Source organism: Candoia aspera, chromosome 5 (genome assembly GCF_035149785.1).
Source record: "Candoia aspera isolate rCanAsp1 chromosome 5, rCanAsp1.hap2, whole genome shotgun sequence".
Taxonomy (NCBI): Eukaryota; Metazoa; Chordata; class Lepidosauria; order Squamata; family Boidae; genus Candoia; species Candoia aspera.
Genome location: NC_086157.1, coordinates 113647564 through 113669051, shown reverse-complemented (window position 1 = coordinate 113669051; position 21488 = coordinate 113647564). Strand labels below are relative to the sequence as shown.

At 47.6% G+C, this 21488-nt stretch overlaps 1 protein-coding gene across 1 annotated transcript in view; it reads left to right on the top strand.

The window, feature by feature from the left end:
- Positions 1 to 21488, top strand: part of FCHSD2 (FCH and double SH3 domains 2) — a 161250-nt gene that overhangs the window by 92054 nt on the left and 47708 nt on the right. Inside the window, exon 9 of the mRNA XM_063305977.1 lies at positions 21297 to 21419. Within this exon, the coding sequence (XP_063162047.1) occupies positions 21297 to 21419 (123 nt within the window). The remainder of the gene's footprint in view (positions 1 to 21296; positions 21420 to 21488) is intronic.

The window sequence follows — 21488 nt, the reverse complement described above, 5'->3', positions numbered from 1 at the left end:
ATTTGGACTGCATTTGACTGCTTTTCCTTTTTGCAAAAAGACAGATGCAAAATAGGAATGAGGCAATCCAGCCTTTTCCCTGTTGACCATCATCATCTGGCCACCTTCTTCAGCCAGCAGGCCAACGGTTTCCTTGACTTGCCTCTTGTTCCACCCATACCGAAAGAACCCTTGTTATTTTTGGCATTGACTGCAAGCTTCAGTTCCTTTGAGCCCTGGCCTTCCTGTCCCCATCCTTACGGATTCGGGCTCTTTCCTGATATTCTGCTCTTGCTAATTGCCCTTCTTTCCATTTTTAAAATTTATTCTTTTGGTTTCTCGGCTTTTCGAGAGCTCTGCGTGCAACCATATCAGTTTCATTTGGTGTCCCCCATTTTTCTTCCTCTTGGGCAGGGTTCCCCAGCCTTGGCAACTCTAAGCAAAGCTGGCTGGGGAATTCTGGGATTTGAAGTCCGCACAGCTTAGAGTTGCCAAGGCTGGGGAACCCTGCTCTTGGGTATTCTTTGGTTTGGTCCTTAATTATCTCATTTATCAGAATTTCCCAACCCTCCTTTTTCCCCTTCAGGATGTCTATCCGTGGAGTCCTTCCTACTTTTCCCCTTATTGTATTGGAGTCAGTTCCCTTGGTATTGCAAAATCCCTTTCCTGAATGCTGTGCACAATGCGCGCATGAATGTATATATTTCTCTTTGTCCGTGCATGGTTGTGTGTTCGTGTTCTCTCACTCACTCGCTTGCTCTTTCTTTGCCTCCTTCCAAATTATTTTTCATGGAATGAGGCTCGTGATGTCAAATTGTTACATATTGGTGAGACAGCTGCTTTCTTGTCTACTTGACAGTGCACTTTTTTGATGCCTGGTTTGTTTTCCTGGAATTCATCCAGTTCAGAGATAATAAGTATTGATCGCCGCCGACTTGAGATTTTATTTTTTTTTAAAGATGCTTCTGTCGAGGAGGCGTCTGCCAGTGCCATGTTTTTGACATTTGCGCAGATGAGCTTGCCTCTTTTTTTTTTTTTTTTAATCTTGCAAACTTGCTATTTCATTAGTATGATTTGAAATCAGGAAGGCTGGGAGTAAGTTGCACCAACGTGATAACATACTTCATTAAAGGAACAGGAGATTTAAGCTTCTCCAGTGTTGCTGTCTGACACAGATCTAGGAATGTGTTTTGTGTGCATCCTTGAACTTTTTCTTTAACAAAACATGATGTGTCCTCGCAATTGCAGTGAAAAGCTTGGGAAAGTATTCCTTCCAGTCCACACCCAGCACTTGAACCACTACACTACAATGTTCATAGCTGAAGCACCTCTTAGACAAGATTTCCCAATCTCACACTTCCAAATTGTAGAAAGTCAAAAAGTTTTGTCCGTGTGTATACATTGAGTTCAGCCATTTCTTTCTTTGGGTTGGGAAAGGGCGGTGAGGAGTCTGCAACGCAACAGTGTGATTAACAAATAAAGTGAGTGAAAGAAATATAGGTGGGTTGGGTATCTGAGAAAGCAAGGAAAAAGGACAGGGTTGTAATAGAACTGGATGACAGTGGTCTGATCTTCTGGAGTGGAGTGAATGAATACTTGCAAGGAAGTGAGGATATAAGATTAATTACAAATGAAAAATAAATTGTGTGTCAGGAAGTATGAGCTGGTGTCAACTAGGTTGTCGTGGATGAACATGAAAGTAGGAATTATAGGTTGGTGATTGTTCCATGGTGCACTCTGTTGAAAGTTGATAATGGGAGAACCAGAGTCTTCAGGAAAATTGTGCAACATTTAAATTAATGAGATGGATGGATGTACTTTACAGTTATGATTTATTGTCATACAGTTAAGATTTGGAAATATGCATCAGCCTACTAGACAGTGATAAGGGAGCAACTTATATGGAAGCATATCATCTCAGAGGTGAAATACAAGGGTTTTTTTTCCCATTTGTTGGAATGTATAACAAGGACCTTGGGCTTAGTGCCAAGGCAGCATGAAGCCCCATCTGTGGATATTTCAGATCAACTGATTAACGGGGCCCAAGAACAGACAGTTCATAGGCTCAATAGGGTATCTGTCATCATAGGGAACTCCTTTGCCACATCATAGGGGGGAAAAAAACTACTTGTACATCTTCTGCATATCTTGGATCTCCTGTCTGGAGTTAACAAGCTGGCCTTCATTCCCACTCAGCATGGGGGGCTTGATATTCTGAGCTAAATCAGGCTGATGGCGATTTTGCATCAAGGATTTTTTTTTGCTGTCATTTTACCTTGACAAATAGGAGTACTGTAGTTCTGTGTTCATATGTGAAGCACCTGCCTGTTCCATCAAATGGAAGAAAGCAAGCATTATCCTAACATTTTAGCCTTTTCTGCTTGTAAGTAAAGCATAGGGCGCCGTCCTTTTAGATCTACTTTTCTTGGATGATTTAACTGAGGATCTGGGGGAGGAAGCTGCCTTTTACTTAAGCTTTGTAAAAAATACATATGTAACTGGTAACTTTTGTTTATCAGAAGCATGAATTATCACACTAATTTTGCAAACCGGCGGGGAACTGTAGAAAACCTGTATATAGTTTTGTGATACAAAAACTCTCTGCACTAAAGAAGACTTAGCAGATGCCCAGAATAAGCATGTTTATAAATATGTTCCTGGAAGTAAGTTTCTTGGAATTTTTTCCCCCAATGTATATTGAAGCAAGGAGTATGAATAAGATATGCCTTTAAAATTAGAAAAAAAACATACTAGAAATAGCACTTCAGTGAAATCTTTGTAGTCGTATATGCAGGTGATCCTGAATTTACCAGTTGCCCTTAGTAAATATTCTATTTGTTTCATAAATTGCATTTGCAATATTTGTTTTGAAGAAAGGGACAGAAAGGAACTCTGCTAGGCTACTAATGTGGGGCAGTTTAAGGAAACATCTGGCAGCTTTATTAGCAAATGAAATTTCCTTCCAATTTGGAAAAGTCAGCAAGAAAGATCTGATCTGTGCAAGGGGTCCCCTTTTCCTTCATCTTCTAGCCCCTTTGACTCTTGGTGACTTCTAGATCTTTCTCCAGAGTGAGGCCTTGATACTTCTTCCCACCTTTCGGGTATCAGTTTGGGTCTACAACCTGGAACAAAGTTTGATTGAACTTCCTGGTATTCAGATGCTCGCTCCTTCACACTGTCACCATGGTGGATGTGGAACACACCCAGATACTCAGCATGACTGGTGTTTTCCTCTTGATTTTCTTCTTTGGTCTCTACCGTTCATCCTTTTGCTTTACTTTAAGAAAATCAGATGCAATCCTCAGACCCCTTGGAATGCTCTTGTGTGGCTCATTTCTGATAGGCCTTTTCTGTCCTGCAATTTACCAAATCCGTTGTCTTCCACTAATTTGACTCTTGCCTGCCATTGGTCAATGTTTTTTCTAAGCATGACCCACAGAGAGGTTCTTTTAGTAGATTTTTTGCACTCAGAGCAAGAGGCGGTGTGTAGGATGGGGTCTTCTAGTACACTAAACCAAAATGTGCTAATTTATGACTCGGTGTATTTTGCAAACCCAATCAGTCAGTTTGCAGTGCTGTATGATGTACAAATCTGAATGATGTGCAAATCCACAGTAAACCATCATTCAGCTACTTATGTAGGCAAACACTGTCATAGTGAAATTATAAAACTCAAAATTATAAAACTTTGGGCAGATTTCTTTTTGATGAATGCTGTATGGTTCCTAGATGCTGGAAGTCTCTGCAGGGTTTCCAGAATGTGCAGTCCCGGGGAGCGTATCTGTTCCATGGAGACAGACATTAATTGGTAATCCCAGCTGAAAAATAGATTTCTCCTGGAGACTGGCAGAGCTATTTGGGTTTTGGTGATTGATTTCATGTGTTTTTGGGTGTCTGACCAAGGATGAGGATGGAATAGAAACTTAAATCTTAAGGAAGTCAAATGAGAAACCGATGGAGAAAAAGTTGGGAAGGACTGAGATTTGGAAGGCTGAATGTGTCTATATCTGTGAGAAAGTAGCATTTCTTTTGTCTAGACCAGTGTTTTTCACCTTGGCAACTTTAAGAGGTGTGGACTTCAACTCCCAGAATGCCCCAGCCAGAATTCCCATTGTTAGAAGGTTGAAAGTATGGCTGAGTCTGTCCGTGTGTTGTGAGATGAAGGAGTTTTCATCGTGTCTTCCGAGTGCCAGTTGGTGTCCATGGATGGGCTCTGCTAGCCTTCTGCCTGTCTGTCCTGCATAGAGTCCTTACACTGCATGTTGTTGATGACTCCTCTTTTTCCTTCTTGGGTTTCTGGGTCCTTTGGTTTAATTCAGATGTTTTGGGGGGTATTAGTTCGTTTGTATGCTATGGTGATGCCATGTTGTTGTGATAGTCTGTTGGTTGTTTCTGAGATGTTTCTGATGGACGGCAGTGTTATCCTTCTCATAGCTTGTGTTGATTGTGCTGTGGTGGGTTGAGCGGTCAGGCACTTTTGGATAAAGTTGGGGGGGATCCATTTTGCTGGAAGAGGCTGTATAGGCAGCCTGTTTCCTCTTTCGGGTGTTCTGGGTTGCTGCAGTGCGTGTGTGTTTGTCTGAATACCCAGCTCCTCTCGTGGGAGGTTGGGTTGTGGCTTTGGAAATGCAGGACTTGGTTGGTGTGGGTTGTTTTTCGATAGACTCGTGTTTCTAACTTGCCATCATTTCCTCTACTGATGAGGATATCCAAGAAGGGCAATGTGTTGTTGATTTCTTCTTCCCCTGTGAATTTTATTCCTCTGAAGATGTTGATGGTTTCAGGTGTCTTTTCTGGTTGTTCCTTTTTTAGTATGACGAAGGTGTCATTTACATACTGGATCCATACTTTTGGTTGTATGTGCGGGAGTGCTAGAGTTTCTGGACATTACAGTCTCTGCTATGAGTCCTGATAGTGGTGATCCCATGAGTGTTCTTCTGATTTGTTGGCATGTTTGCCCATCAGACTGAAAGCAGGTGGTGAGGCAGAGGTCAGTGAGGTCCATGATTCTGGGTATTTCTCTCTCAGTGTGCTTGGCTTGGTTGGGTGTGTTGTGCAGAACTGCTGCCATGGATTCTTTCGCTGCTGCCGGCTCTGTGGAAGTTAAGAGTGCGGTGACATCAAATGAAACCACACTTGCATCTTCATCTGTTTTTAGGTCTTTGATTTTCTCGAGGCTCTGTAGTGGGGAGTTGATAGAATATTCACTCCCCTCTGTGAGATGTCCAAGTTTTTTTTTGTAAGTTCTTTAGCTATGTTGTATGTTGGGGACCCTGGTAACTATACAATTGGAGGAAGTGATATGCCACGCTTGTGTATTTTGGGGCGTCCATAGAAGTGTGGGGGGACAGGTCCACTGCTTTTCATCCTCCCGTGCTCGGGAACGCCGTCTCCAAGAGCTGTCTGGTCGCCTCCCCAAACCCCGTTGACTCCTTCCCCAATTCAGCCGTCGCTAACTTCTTCTCTCGCAAGAAAATGTCTTGGTAGAGACTAGCGAGGTTTGTTCATGGAACGTTTCTCAGCTTTATGTAACGATTGCCTTACTCAAATAAAATGCTCAGACTCCAAATCTAAGTTTAAGGTCTGGTTTTATTTAGAGTAGAGTGCAGACAGAGAGAAAGCTGAGAATGAGAAAAGCGCGCCTGAACTCAAACTAAATAGCTCCGTTTCCAACAACGACCCCCCCCCAGCATACAGCACAATCCCACATTCCCAGGTGCTCCTAATGCGCTCTGCTGATCGACGGGCAAAAAGACCGTGACACTTAAGAGATAACCCAAACACATCCCTTCCTGGCACAGCCCCACACATCTCCCCGTACAAGGTTTGTCAGCAGCACCCTCCCAGCCAGGAACACGCGTCAACACTCTGGCATGAGAACCGTTACGATGGAGCGAACATCGCAACGGTGACCATGACATAGAGGCAAACAACATTTACATACCATTCAAAAGAGACAATAAAAAAGCTAAAAAGGGAACAAAAAGACAAGAGCACCTCCTTGCCAGCAGTCAACACACAGATAGGCAAAGCTTAACACCAGGATTAACACCAGAGGAACCATCAAGCAGTATACACCCTAATCAAGGAACTACCACGGAGAGAACAACACCCCCCCAACAGGGGCAGGGCAAGCTACTGTGTGTAAACAGAGAGCAAGGCCCACTCCCTTCTAGCACTGAAGACGTTGCCTGGTCGGGCAACGAAACGTCTGCAAGCCAACAGCCAAGCTCCAAGATCACCAAGGACCCCACAGTTCAGCCTTGAGCTACAGAGGTTCTCTTCTATTGGCATCTGTGCTTAATTCTCCGGTGCACTTTAGTCTGCATTTACTTGTGCTAGAACAAGCTCGTTCTTCGAATTTATTCTCACTATGTGTAATGAGCTTCAGGGTCTTGGTTCGTTGCCTGCCTTATTGAAAATGGTCTTGATTTAGTTGGGCTCCTCAGCACAGTAATTTGGCGCATCTCCTTCCGCACTCTGCCCTTCCCTGTTGCTGTTCTCTAAATGCAGCAGTGTCCGTGGTGGGCCACACTAAGACTTGGATGGTGACCTGCCCTTTTCAGTTAGAGCAGGCTGAGATAACCCTGTGTAGCTGCACAGTTACCTCTAACTGGAATTTTGGGGCAGAATCCATGTAGCCCATGATACAGTTGTACCAACAACCCTTCCACCAGTGTTGAAAAACACTGCATTACACTGTCGTTTGTTGAGGTGTGGTCACGTAAGATGCTCAAGGGAGCCCTTCTTAGCTGCTCTTGCCTTGTCGCCAGTTGTCTCAGTCATCTCCTCCCCCTCGGCCATAAAGCTTGTCTCACACCAATTTCTCCGTTTCTGCTCAGCGTCCCTCTCAAGGCTGTAGCAATCATGTCGGTAAGGTAGAAATTAGAAAAGGACTTTTATCCTTTAAAAATACACTTAACCACATAAAAGTATGTTTGATTAAAATATCACCATTAAGAGTTGCCTATATTAAATTTAACTTCAAGGGAGTTACACTCTCTTTTAATTGCAATTCAGTCCTGGGCTGCCTGGCATTCGCGGCCTTTCCTGAAAAATGTAAAAATGAGACACCAGGGGTGCTTTTCCAAAAACATGAAATTAAATCCATTTCACTGTTAGAAGGGACATCATCATCATACCCTCTAATTGTAACTGGGAAGATGAATAAGGGCCATGTTGCTGTTTATGGAGGTGGACCTCTGCGGAGGTAGACAAAAAAGTCAAGTTGGTACCCCTGGCTGTGTGGTCAAAGCCTCACCCCCCCTTTTTTTTTTTACACGTATCGTACATGCAATGCAATGCTTATTAAAAAGAGATGGGGTTTTGATTGCTCTGTCACAGCCACATCTTGACTTTTTTGACTCCCTTGTGGATGCCCCCCATGAGAAGAAAAAGTTCAAAGATAAAATCACAATCACCACTATTTCAATCATAGACCAGCATAAACTACACACAATTGCAACCATTCCAGAAATAAGAATTTAAGGTACAGAATAACAGGTTAGTAACAAATGTATAGAAATTACTAACAACACTGTCAAACTTTCTAACACTAAGATCTAACCCTAAAAACTGTACTTAACTGTTCATATCAAATCTGTAAAGACTAAGATACAGTGATATAGATAGTAAAATAGAGTATCATGAAATAAATGAAATAAAACAGAGTAAAATAGTAATTCAAACAGTCTAGGCTATATTGTCATCTTTTCATAGTTTCCATGATATAAGTCGTTCGTTAGTACCATCAGTGGTTACATGATTGATTGATTGATTGATTGATTGATTGATTGATTGATTGATTGATTTTTGTGCCTTCAAGTCAGTGTTAACTCCTGGCAACTGCTTGGACCAGTCCCTGCAGTTTTCTGGGCAAGATTTTCGGAAGTGGTTTGGCATCATCTTCTTCCTTGGGCTGAGAGAGAGGAAGTGACCTAAAATGACCCGGCTGGATTCATACCCAAGGTGGGAGTAGAATTCACGGTCTCCTGGTTTCTAGCCTGTTACCTTGAGCCAGTGTTTCTCAACCTTGGCAACTTTAAGATGGGTGGACTTCAACTCCCAGAATTCCCCAGCCAGCATGGCTGGCTGGAGAATTCTGGGAGTTGAAGTCCATGCATCTTAAAATTGCCAAGGTTGAGAAACTCTGCCTTAAGCACTCCACCAAACTAGCTTTCTAAATGAAATTAGAAATTACAGTCATTCGGGAAATAACAATTTAGGATATAGAATAACAAATTTATTTAAAATTTAACAAATTAATTTAAAAGTTATCAGGATACCAAATTAAATTATTTTCTGAGAGCAGCTTCCATAGACCGGTTGACCATTAAACATAACCCCCAGTTGCCCCTCAGATCAGGAGGCGAATGAATGCCTGGCACATGACACAAATGTTTGTGCGAAGAGTTCTTTGTCAGTTAGTGTCTGGTGTTGATTTCCGGAGATCGTTGTGGCGTTAATTTTACAAGGCAGGCAGTTGTGGTTTTTGTGTCTTCAAGTGTTCCTTATTAGTACAAGCAAGGTGACTATGAATCAGCAGATGGTTTGTCAGACCTGCCACTTAGCTTTCAGAAGGACCCAGATGTTAACAGGAATCAAAACAATAGGGAAACCAAACCCTTCGTGAAAAACTGGAGTGAGTCAATGAATTGGTTTACTAAAGATGTGGAAACGTGTGATTTCCTTGAGATGTGCAAAGGCTGGTAGAACGGTGGTGGGTTCTGTGTGGTCTCTTGCAAGAAATGACTGCTTGTCAAAAGAAGCAGAAATGTGAAGAAGACCCTGTTCCTGCCCATGTTGTTATAGGGAAGTGAGAGCTAGGAATATTATAAAAAATATAAAAGTCAGTTGAATGCAGTGGAAATGGGTTTCTTGCGCATGTGTGCTACAATCAGAAGAGGAAGGATGGGGGCTGAAGGAATGTCCACCTGAATACAAACCAGTATAAAATAAGTAACTGAAGAGTTTTGGTCTTTTAGAAAGAAGGAACGATGGTTAAATTACAAACAAATGTATGACAAAGGAGTGAATGAGTCAAGAGAAGGGAAGAGAATACCCACATACCACAGAGCATATTTAGGCCAGTTTTCCTCAACCTGGTATCCTTCCAAAGAATTGGGATTACAACTCTCAGAATCTCCAGGCCAAGAATTTGGGGAGTTACATTATTGTCCAAATAATCTGAATGTATGTCTGGATTACTAGTGCAGTAAATCTTGAATGCCATTTATTTATGTTTCATATATCAGCAGTCATAAGTAACATTCTAGACCAGTGTCTCTCAACCTCAGCAACTTTAAGCTGTGTGGACTTCAACTCCCAGAATTCCCCAGCTGGGAAATTCTGGGAGTTGAAGTCCACACAGCTTAAAGTTACTGAGGTTGGGAGACACTGGTCTAGACAATGTCACAATTTGGTAGCAGTGCCCACTGAATTTAAGAATGCCTGTGGTTGAAATAAATAGGTACCTTTTCCCAGTTGGATCTTCTCAATCTAAAAACCCTAAGAAGCTTCGTATTTTTTGTTCCGTGATGAATAATGTCTGTTGATGAAGAACAACATACCTGGCAAGGGACTTGCTTCACTTCTGGTATATTGCATAGTCCTACATTAGAGCCCCACTTAATGCCATTTTATATTTACAGGCCATGAGAGATGTTTAAAAAATATGGGGTAGCAAATGTGCTTCTTGCTTGTTGGGGAGGAAAAACGTTCTGGGTTCTGCTCAACCGTGACTCTGGGCAGAGAGACACCTGGCTGAATTGTCACCTGAATTGACACCTTCAGATCCGTTGGCAAAAGGAAATTCCACAAAAGGCAAAAATTCCCTTTTCCCCCTCCCCACCCAGCCACAGCACACTTTTCTACACTAAACCAGTCTAAAGTTAAGGTGCCTAAGTGACGCGAACTGTCCAGAGAAGGGATGTAAGCAAAAAGAAAAATAACCTTTGCCATCCTTGGTTCCTTATAAAACACGCATTTAAAATGGCCTTTAAAATAGTAATAAAGCAGTACGACTTTAGTTGCAGTTCTAACCAGGTGTTTGATAAACACCTTGATGCACCAACTTCTCTTCATGCCGTTACATTTCCTGAAATTGTGGCTTTGAAAACCCTGAGACACTGGCAGTAAGTTTTGTTTCAGATTTAGGAAGTGGTTTTTGAAGCTGATCTGTTCTCACTCCTGTTAGCTAGAATGAGAAATGGTTCAGAAACAGATGCTATTCAGTGTCAAATGAAAAGGAAGGATTGAAGAACCATAAGTAATCTAATAAATCTGTTTAGCTTTGCAGCCATTAAGATTCCTTAATTTTTACGCAATGCCGTTCTACGCATAAGCTGTTTTGTTTTTTTTTTAATTCCATGATAAAGGCTATAATATCCCACCCCCAGGCACTAAAGTTGCTTGTTGCAAAATAAAAAGTCTGCATTATATTGTTAGAAGATATTAAATGAGAAGTTCATGAGTATAGGGAGGATGTTATAAAGAACTAGAATTAGTTGAACATGCACATCAGTAGAAGATCACTGTGGCATTTCTGTGTCATGTTTCTGGAAGAAACATTAACAATCTCAGATATGCAGATGATACCACTTTGATGGCTGAAAGCGAAGAGGAACTGAGGAGCCTTATTGTCATGCGCTGCCTACCTCTGAATAACATTCAGACACTGGTTTGCGAATCAGGCTCTGGTTTATTGCAGGGCAGGTACAGCGTTGGTAGAAAAAAGCTGAGAGTGACAGGAGCGCGCCGGTGCGGGGTTTAAATACCCCGCGCCGGTCAGCGCCCCCTCGCTCACGGTCACGTCACTCCCCTTTGTCCCATGCGTTGCCCTGCCGGTGGGTGAGGGTTTCCGGGATCGCCCATCATCAGGTTTCCATTCTTCTGCTGATTGCTTTCAGCTGGGCGATCCCCGTTGTATTGCCGCTGATGGCTTGGGTGGCTCCGTGATCCGTTTAGCTATTGTTTGTTGGCCGTTAGTCGTTGTGGGTTGATGGCTACTTAACTTGTACCCCTTCACCTATTTCCTTGTCATTGTCATGTGTGCCATTGCGCTGATGACTTTAGCTCAACGGCACTCATGACATACTGCCCCCTTTTCGAATAGTGTTCTCCCCCGGTTTTCTGGGTTTTCCCCGTGGAGCTGTCAAAACGCCACATTTTTTTTTTTTTTTTCAAAGTTCCCGCCGGAGTAGTTGTCGCCCCTCCCTTTGCTCCTCCCTCTACCACGTGCCTTCCCAGGGTGTGTCCATGGTGCGCATGCTCGGGTCCTGACCTGGCGTGCGCATGCTCCAGCCACACCCTGTTTGTTTGGCTCAGTTCGGCGAGGCGAGAGGCGTGGCTGGTCGGGTGCTTCTCAGCTCCAGGTAGGGCCCTTCTTTTCTTATTTAGAGTGCGTCGCCTTTGTTGTGTCTCCTGGGCGTTGCCCCCAGGTTGCCCTGTTGACTTGCTTGCCACTCCCCCGCGGCCGGGGGGCGGGGGGAGGGTGCTGGCGATCGTTTGTCACCACCCCGTGGGCCCGGGGCGGGGGGAGTGAGTCCCGGGGGGGGGAAGGTCCACCCAAGTCGCGGGCTTGGGGGGGGCCCTTTCCCTTGGGGCACGGGAGGCGGGGGGGGCCTGCGGGGGGGGGTTTGGTTTTGCTGACCTTGGTTGCGGTTTGTCGGGGTATGCCCGGTGAAATGCTCTGGTCAGGTCAGGCGCGTTAACGTTGTGCGCCGCCACCCATTCCGGGTGGGGGAAGTGTTTCCACCTGACCAGATAGTGTAGAGTTCCTCGTTGCTTGCGGGAGTCGAGAATGTCCCTTATCTCGAAGTGGTGTTGCCCGTCGATCATTAGCGGTGCGGGCTGTGGCGTGCTTGGGTGCCATCGGGAGGTGGTTGCCGGTTTTAGGAGGCTGGTGTGGAACACCGGGTGGAGTCTCCGGAGGTTGTGTGGCAGGTCCAGGCGTATTGCTACCGGGTTCACTATTTGCGTGACTCGGAACGGCCCGATGTACTTAGGCCCCAGTTTTTTCGAGGGTTGGGTTGACTTTAGGAACTTGGTGGATAGATAGGCCATATCCCCCGCCTGGAACGTCGGTTGTTGGCGCCGGTGCTTGTCGGCCTGCTCTTTGTAGGCAGCCTGTGCCTCCTTCAGCGCCGCCGTGATTACTGGCCATGCTTCCGCGATCTTCCGTCCCCAGTCGCTAGCGTCCACCTGGGGTTCCGGGGGTTGAGGTAGCTCCGGTATGGGGACGAAGTCGCGCCCCGAGACTACTTCGAACGGAGTTTTCCCCGTGCTCGTGTGGACGGCGTTGTTGTATGCGACTTCGGCGAAAGGGAGCAGTTCAGCCCAGTCGTCTTGGTGGTAGTTGGTATATGATCGTATAAATTGCTCTAAGGTGGCATTAAGAACCTCAGTGGCTCCGTCCGTCTGAGGGTGCCAAGCCGTAGATAGGGCCTGTTGGGTCCCCGTCAGCTTCAGGAAGGCCCGCCAGAATTTGGAGGTGAACTGTGTGCCCCTGTCGGTCACCACACGTGCGGGACATCCGTGTAGCCTGTACACGTGGATGAGGAAGAGTTTGGCTAGCTGTTGTGAGGATGGGACCGACGTGCAGGGGATGAAGTGGGCCTGCTTTGAGAAGTAGTCCTTCACCACCCAAATGGCCGTTTTCTTCTGGCTGGGTGGGAGGTCCACTATAAAATCCATAGAGATTTCCTCCCATGGGCGGGAGGGTTCTGCCACCCGTTGCAATAGCCCCGCGGGTTTGCCTGGTGCCCGTTTGGCCCTAGCGCACGTTGGGCAGGACGCCACGTAGGTTTTTACGTCTCGCCTGAGCGCGGGCCACCAGAATTGACGCCGTGTTAGGTGTAGGGTCTTGAGGAACCCAAAGTGTCCCGCTTGCTTGGCGTCGTGTGACCTATGCAAGATCGCCTGGCGTTGCGAGTCCGGGACGTAGATTCTGCCTTCCCCCCATGCCAGGTCTTGCGCCATCGTTACCTTGTCGGGGTTTGCCAGGAACCAGGGGTCGGTTTTGAGGGCGGCAGCGAGGTCCGTGCGCATTCCCCCTGGTAGTTGCGGTTGGCTTCTTTCCGTCGCCGGTTGTCCCGCCGTCGGCTGCGCCGTAGAGTCGAGCTGCCTCCGTGCGCCGCTTCGGGTGGTCACGGCCATCCCCAGTTGCGAGGCGGATAGGACCGTCCCAATGGTGTCTGGGGCGGGCTCTTCGTCTTGGGGCAGTCGGGAGAGGGCGTCGGCCAGGAAGTTCTTCTTGCCCGGCATGAACTTCAGCTGGAAATCAAAGCGGCTGAAGAATTGGGCCCATCGGACCTGTTTTGGGCTAAGGCGTCTAGGCGTTCGTAGGGCCTCGAGGTTCCGGTGGTCCGTCCAGACCTCGAATGGTTGGGTGGCTCCCTCGAGTAGGTGTCGCCAAGTCTCTAGTGCCGATTTCACCGCGAAGGCTTCTTTCTCCCAGACGTGCCATCGCCTCTCTGTCTCGGAGAACTTCCTTGACAGGTAGGCGCATGGTTTCAGGAGTCCCGTGGGGTCTTTCTGTAGCAGGATGGCTCCCAGGGAGAAGTCTGAGGCGTCGGCTTGGACCACGAACGGCCGTTCTGGGTCCGGGTGCGCGAGGATTGGCTCCGTCGTGAACAGCGCTTTCAGCTTGTCGAATGCGGTCTGGCACGCGGGAGTCCAATTCAGCACTGTGCCTGGGTTCTTGGCGCGTCGGGTGTCCCCCACCCCTTTGGTTTTGAGGAGGTCCGTTAAGGGGAGGGCTATCTCAGCGAACCCCCGGGCGAATGACCTGTAGAAATTCGCGAATCCCAGGAAGCTCTGTAGTTGCCGTCTGTTGCGGGGCCGCTCCCAGTTTAGCACCGCTTCGACTTTTGCGGGGTCCATTTCGATGCCGTCCCCGGAGATTCGATACCCCAGATAGTCTAGGCGCTCTTTGTGAAACTCGCACTTTGTAGGCTTTGCATAGAGCTGCGCCCTTCTGAGCTTGTCGAGGACTTGCCTGACTAGGGTTACATGTTCCTCGTGCGTTTTTGTGTAAATAAGGACGTCGTCGATGTAGACCAGGACCCCTTTAAACAGATGTTCATGCAGTACCTCATTGATGAGCTGCATGAACACCCCAGGGGCCCCCGCGAGTCCGAAGGGCAGTACCTTGTACTGGAAAGCGCCTAGGGGGCAGTTAAACGCCGTCTTCCATTCGTCCCCCTCCCTGATTCGGATGCGATAGTACGCCTCGCGAAGGTCCAATTTGGAAAAGACTTTGCCCGTGGACAGGTGGGCGAGCATGTCCTTCACCAGGGGTAAGGGGTATTTGTTGGACAGGGAAGCCGCGTTTAGGCCCCGGTAGTCGGTGCAGAGCCGTAGGGTCCCGTCTTTCTTCTCCCGGAATAAGACGGGGGCTCCGACCGGTGAGCATGCTGGCTCTATGAATCCCCTGTCTAGGTTTTTATCGATGAACTCCCGGAGGGTTGCCATCTCCTTCGGGGTCATCGAATAGATCTTTGGTCGAGGTAAGGGGACGTCGGGCAGTAGGTCGATCCGGCAATCCGTCTTGCGGTGGGGGGGTAGTTGGTCAGCCTCTGCCTCTCCGAAGACCTCGGAGAAGTCGGCGTATTGTTCTGGTAGGTCTGCTGTGGTAGCGGCGTTGTCTTGTGTGGTCGCCTCCGCTCGTCCTACCGTGGGGTTGCTTTTGCCAGCTGGAACTGGTGCTCGATACTCGCCGTCGCCGAATGTGAAGGTGCGGGTCGCCCAGTTGATCCGCGGGTTGTTTGTCGCGAGCCATGGCATCCCCAGGACTGCAATGGGCCGTCCGATGTGCGTGACTACGAACGATGTGCGCTCGGTGTGAGTGCCCATTTGCAGGGTGACCGGCTCGGTTTGTAGCGTGGCTGGTTTCCCTCCCGCTGTAGAGCCGTCCAGCTGGTGGAATGCCAGCGGCGTGGGGAGGGGGAAGCAGCGGAGGTCGAGTTTGGCGACTAGGTCGGGGTGGATGAGGTTTTTTGAGCACCCCGAGTCCACTAGTGCCGCGGCCGTGGTGGCTCCGTTGCCGGCAGAGAGTTGAATTGCTGCCAATATTACGGAGCTTTTGTCGTTTCGTTGAGGTGGTCCGCGTTGCTGTCCCACCGCCTGCCTCGCCACGCGTCTCAGAGCAGGCGGGGAGCATTTCCCGCCGGCTGGTCGGGGTCGGTTTTGTCCTCTTCCCCCCAGTAAGCGTCCCAGCCCTCTTCCGGTGTCGCTGTGGCCACGGTCATTCGGCGGTGAGGAGGCGGCCCCGGGTTGGGTGGTTTGGGGCTAATTTTCGGGGTGGGCTTGGGCGCGCTGGTCAGCGGTCGGTTGGCGAAGCAATCCGCCGTCTTGTGCCCTAATTTGCCACACCTCCCGCAGGGCTCCCGGTTGAACTTCTTTTTTGGGTATATGGGGCCGGCCATCCCCCCGTGTGGTGCGGGTACCTTTTTCCCGGCATAGTTTGTGTCTTCCGTGGTTGTCATGAGGAAGGTGCGGTGCGCGTGTTCGGCTTTCCCCGCGAGGTGGATCCACCCGTGTAACGTTTCTGGGTCGTCGCGGTAGAGGGCCCATTGGAGAACGTCGCGGTTGAGCCCCCTTTTGAAGATTTCCAGCAGGGTGGTCTCGGACCAGTCGCTGACCTTCCCCGCGAGGGCTTTGAACTCCAGGGCGTAGTCAGGGACCGTGCGTGTGCCCTGTTTAAGTCTTTGGAGTGCGCTTTTCGCCCGTACTTTGGCTAGGGGGTCTTCGAAGTAGTTTTTCATCTCTTTGATGAAAGCAGGGAAGGTGGCGAGGGCGGGGGAGCTGGACTCGTACAGTTGGACGTACCAGTCCGCCGCCCTGTCTTGGAGTTTGATCGCCACGGCGGCGATCTTGTCGGCCTCGGAGTCATAGGAGTGTCCGTGCCTCCCCATGAACTCCCTAGCGTTGGTCACGAAAAACGAGAGTTTTGTGGGGGTCCCATCGAAGAAGATGGGGAAGTCCTTTGGGGCCCGGGCGTTTTGTGCGGCCCCGCCTCTCGCTTCCCGGGGTGTGGTGTCGGCCGCCTGTGCCGTCTGCTGGCCCTCCGCTGGCCCGTGTGGGTTCGGTGCTTCGCTCGGGGTGTGGGCTTGTGCGGGGACATCGTTGGGTGGCGCGGGGGGCATAAGCGCCTGGAGCATGGTCCGGAGTTCCGTCAGTTGAGCCCGCATGGCCGCGAGTTCAGCTCGTGCCTCCTCGTCCACAGCCCGCGCCGCCGCTGGGGCCGGTTCCGTTGGCGCGTCCTCGGGGGTGGGTTGCCGGCGGGGTTCATCGTCCCTCTGCCGCGGGTCCGCTTCCTCCGCCGTCTGATGGGTGTCTCCGTCGTCCTCCTCCGTGTTGAGCGCCGTGGGGCTGTCGCTCCACGCCCGTTGCTGGGGTGCGATGTGGAGCGCGGGGTCCTCCGCTGGTTTCGGAAGTCGTGCTGCTCCCTCCCGCGGTCGGGTTGCCTCCGTCGCCATCTCCCCTTGGGGTTGGAGCTGAGGCTCGGGTCGGGTGGGGTGGGCGTCCATGGCTCCGGGAGTCCGCGGTGCCTCTGGCCTTGGTCGGTCCTCCTCTGTCTCTTGCCGCGCGGCTCGCCCTCCTTGCCCGCGCCGTTCCGGCCTCATCTTGCTGGTCTTCTCGCCGTCTACTCCTCCCGCGGCTCGTTGTCGTCCGGTGGGGCTCGGCGAGGCTGAGTTTATGACTCTCAGCTTTATGTCATGCGCTGCCTACCTCTGAATAACATTCAGACACTGGTTTGCGAATCAGGCTCTGGTTTATTGCAGGGCAGGTACAGCGTTGGTAGAAAAAAGCTGAGAGTGACAGGAGCGCGCCGGTGCGGGGTTTAAATACCCCGCGCCGGTCAGCGCCCCCTCGCTCACGGTCACGTCACCCCCCTTTGTCCCATGCGTTGCCCTGCCGGTGGGTGAGGGTTTCCGGGATCGCCCATCATCAGGTTTCCATTCTTCTGCTGATTGCTTTCAGCTGGGCGATCCCCGTTGTATTGCCGCTGATGGCTTGGGTGGCTCCGTGATCCGTTTAGCTATTGTTTGTTGGCCGTTAGTCGTTGTGGGTTGATGGCTACTTAACTTGTACCCCTTCACCTATTTCCTTGTCATTGTCATGTGTGCCATTGCGCTGATGACTTTAGCTCAACGGCACTCATGACACTTATGATGAAGGTGAAAGAAGAAAGTGCAAAAGCTGGCTTGCAGCTAAACCTCAAAAAAACCAAGATTATGGCAACCAGCTTGATTGATAACTGGCAAATAGAAGGAGAAAATGTAGAAGCGGTGAAAGACTTTGTATTCTAGGTGCAAAGATTACTGCAGATGCTGACTGCAGTCAGGAAATCAGAAGACGCTTCATCCTTGGGAGAAGAGCAATGACAAATCTTGATAAAATAGTTCAGAGCAGAGACCTCACACTGACAACAAAGGTCCGCATCGTTAAAGCAATGGTGTTCCCCGTAGTAACATATGGCTGCGAGAGCTGGACCATAAGGAAGGCTGAGCGAAGGAAGATCGATGCTTTTGAACTGTGGTGTTGGAGGAAAATCCTGAGAGTGCCTTGGACTGCAAGAAGATCCAACCAGTCCATCCTCCAGGAAATAAAGCCAGACCGCTCACTTGAGGGAATGATATTAAAGGCAAAACTGAAATACTTTGGCCACATAATGAGAAGACAGGACACCCTGGAGAAGATGCTGATGCTGGGGAGAGTGGAGGGCAGAAGGAAGAGGGGCCGACCAAGGGCAAGGTGGGTGGATGATATTCTGGAGGTGACGGACTCGTCCCTGGGGGAGCTGGGGGTGTTGACGACGGACAGGAAGCTCTGGCGTGGGCTGGTCCATGAAGTCACGAAGAGTCGGAAGCGACTAAACGAATAAACAACAACAAGACTTACGGCAAATTTAACAAGAATTATTATTTCATATTCAATGTCTACGTGCATCTCTTTAGGAAAAACTGGTGGGTTCACCTAATCGTTGGCGATTTGAGGCCAAGAATGCAACATCAGGATGAGATTTTCTACTGCGATGTCTCCCTCTGGACAGACGTTGCATCAAACATTAGTTTTGTTCTGAAAGAGTCTTGGGTTTTATAGACGCTAATATTCTTTTTGCAGTTTGGAAATGGATATTGTGCCCTTTTAGGATTCCGAAACGAAAAAGTACTAGACAATTGGAAAGATGCCCGTTCTCTGTCAATTAGTCAATAGTCTGAAGGTGTCTCTTTCCGTCTTTCAATTAGCATTTGGAAGACGATTTAGAAATGTGGATTGTATATATTTCGAAAATTGGGTAATATGCTTTATTCACCCTTTTTTCTCCTCTTAAGCAAAACCACTTCAGTCTTAGTACCTTGATTGTATAATGTCTGGATGTGTTGGTATAAATGAACTGCACACAACTGCACATCCCTGAGAGGACAGTTTGCTTTAGATTGACTGCCCAGAGTTCCTTTTGGTAGATGGGTGGTTATATAAATTAGATCAGTGTTTCTCAACCTTGGCAACTTTAAGATGCGTGGACTTCGACTCCCAGAATTCCCCAGCCAGCATAGCTGGCTGGGGAATTCTGGGAGTCGAAGTCCACGCATCTTAAAGTTGCCAAGGTTGAGAAACACCGAGGGATGGATGGATGGATGGATGGATGTTAAAATATTTATTATTCAAATTTCTATCACCACCCATCTCCCCCCCAAAAAGGGGAAATACATACTTTCCTATCCTGCCAGTCTGCACTGAGGGCAATACCCTCTTTCTAGATGCATGCATAGGCTTCCTCAGGGGAGCAAGGGATGACACCTGCAACATGATGTCATCACACAAATGGCATAATTGTATTAAGAGTACCTGCTTCCTGTCAATTGCACAATGACATCAGGCTGCATGTCTTGTCCTTTGACATCACCATGGCTTGTAGCAGATACCTGTGAACACATAAGGATGGTTTGTGTCCCCAGTTGCCAGCTCCCTCTATGTCTCTGGAATGACCATCGTGACCACAACTACTAATTTCACAGTACAGTATTCACCTTTGAGCCTTCTGTTATCTTGAATGAACCACTACATGCTTTCCTACCATTAAGAAAGAAAATACTGGTGGGAATATATATCATTACACATATTCACACATTATTTTGCTATTAAAAGAGGCTTCCTCTCTCTTGCCTGTGATTGTAAAAAGCGTTGAGTTGGTGTTCTTACCTGAGCTGGTTATCTGTGGTGTGCCACCTGGCAGCCTAAGTGTTTCCCTGCTAACATGATCCAGGGTTCTTTTGACAACCACTTTGTACCAACTCTACCATCTTTGAGTTCAGTATGCGAAGTTAGAAAACTTCAGGGATGCTCATTCTGAGTTTCATGTTCCCTTTGGTTCTTGTGTGGCTCAAAATAGCCCAGCACACACATCTGTTTTCACCTTGACTATCTTGTCTTTAAGAGAGCTAAATCATTGTCATTTCATTACTACAAAGTGGCACCTCAGAAAACAAGACTGGAACACAGAATTAAATGTTACTCCAACCATCTATTAACAGCTGTGTTTAAATAGAACCTCTGAATTCCTGCTTAATGAATGTGGACCTCCCACCAGGCCAGATGTTCTTTGAAGCCCAGTTAGATGTCCCCTTTAGTTTGATGTAACAGCAGTGCTCTTGCATGGCATTCCTCTAGGCCAGCCTTCCTCGACCTTTTGACCCTGGAGGAACCCTTGAAATATTTTCCAGGCCTCAGGGAACCCCTGCACTTTCAGGCTCCAATATAGGCCACAAATTGCAAAATTCTTCTATTTGTTTCATGGGTAGGCCTGTCTATGCACGAGCAGTGTTCTTAAACTGAAAATAAAGAATGAAACTTAACTCGTTAATGTGAAGTTGCCTGAATTTGAAATAATTTTTAAAATAAATTGTGATCTCCCAGGGAGCCCCCATGTGGGGGGGATGGGGGGGGATAAAAATTGATAAATAAACAAACCCCCAGTGACCTCCTGCGGAACCCCAGGGTGCCACGGAACCCTGGTTGAGAAACCCTGCTCTAGGCAGACACCATGAAATAAGTCATGGAAAAGCTCAAGAGTTGTCTTTCTCAGAAACATTGTTTATAAGATTATGATGATTCAGAAAAGTGACCATGGGATGTCCACACAAGAGATACTTAGAGCTTGAATCAAGATTCAAATGCTAGTCACTAGCTAGCTGTGCTAAGGCGCATTTACCGCTGTTGCACACGTTAACTCCCATCCTGAGTCTCTCAATGCAGGGAGCCTGCCAGCAATGCTAGAGTAGGATACATGTGGCTTTTTGGACTTCCAAAGATTCAGTTTTTCATGTGGAGCGCACTGTTGCAAGGACATGCGTTTAGTGGCCTGAACATAGAGTGCAGCCCTGTTTTAAATGGGTCCTTAGTTATGCAATCTGTAAACAGGCGTCCCATGAAGTCATTAGACAAAATAGCTAATGGATTGTAAGCAACTGCTTTAGCTCTGGGTGGTCAGTAAAATTAAAACAATTGAAAATAAAAAAGTTGATAGAAGAGCCTTTTCTAGCCACTCCTCCTTGAGCCAAAATAGAGGTGGGTTTTGGCAGGAACAGATCCTGCATGTGTCTTCACCTCTTGTCCTAATAGCAGCTTTTGATGGACAGGACTAGAGCATAGCACCTTATATCTTTGGATCTCCAGAGTAGCTGCAAAGCAAAATTTCTGGCAGGTTGCATCACACGCTATTTGTTCGCCTTATAATATATACAGCAATAGCTGCTCAAGCTTTACAGATACTTCATTATTAAGTATGGTCATAGATGAGCCATTAATTAAGATGCGTGTGTGCAAAATACTGGGATCCCAAGAAATATCTACTGCAATTAAGCAACATCCATTGCCCAAGCTTAAATATTTCTTAATATCTTTACTGCCCTTAAGAGCATTTGGGACCCAAAATCTACATAAAGCAACATAGCCGCTTAGAAATTGCATGCTTCTTGAAAAACTAGTCCCTTTTTTAGTATTCAGAATGCACATTCTGTAATTAAAATCTCTCATTTTCATATTCATGCTTGATACGTACAGTTTATGTAATAGAAGATATATCCTTTTTCATATGAAAAAGCACTTTTAGTAACTCAGGTTGTCTTCTTTTAAATGCTCTCTATGGCCAGCTAGTGGAAATTACTAAGAATTTTGGTTCAGCCTGGTGGATTTTTGACCCCCTCCAAGTAATCATGATCCCGGCGCGGGCTGACTTATCTTGATGGCAAACTTTCAGGCTTACCTTGTTAGTGACTATATTTTTGTTTTGTTTTACTTCTTTAATGCAGGCTCTTGATGGGAATGTATATGATCATCTTAAGGATTATTTAATGGTATTCAGCAGGACTGAATTAGAAATTTGCCAATCTGTACAAAGCACATTCCAGTTTCTTTTGGAGACTTCAAGCCGGGTAAGTTCTTCAATAAAGAAGTATCAGTTCTTGAAGGCAGTTCAGAAATAAGAAAAACACGATTTGAAG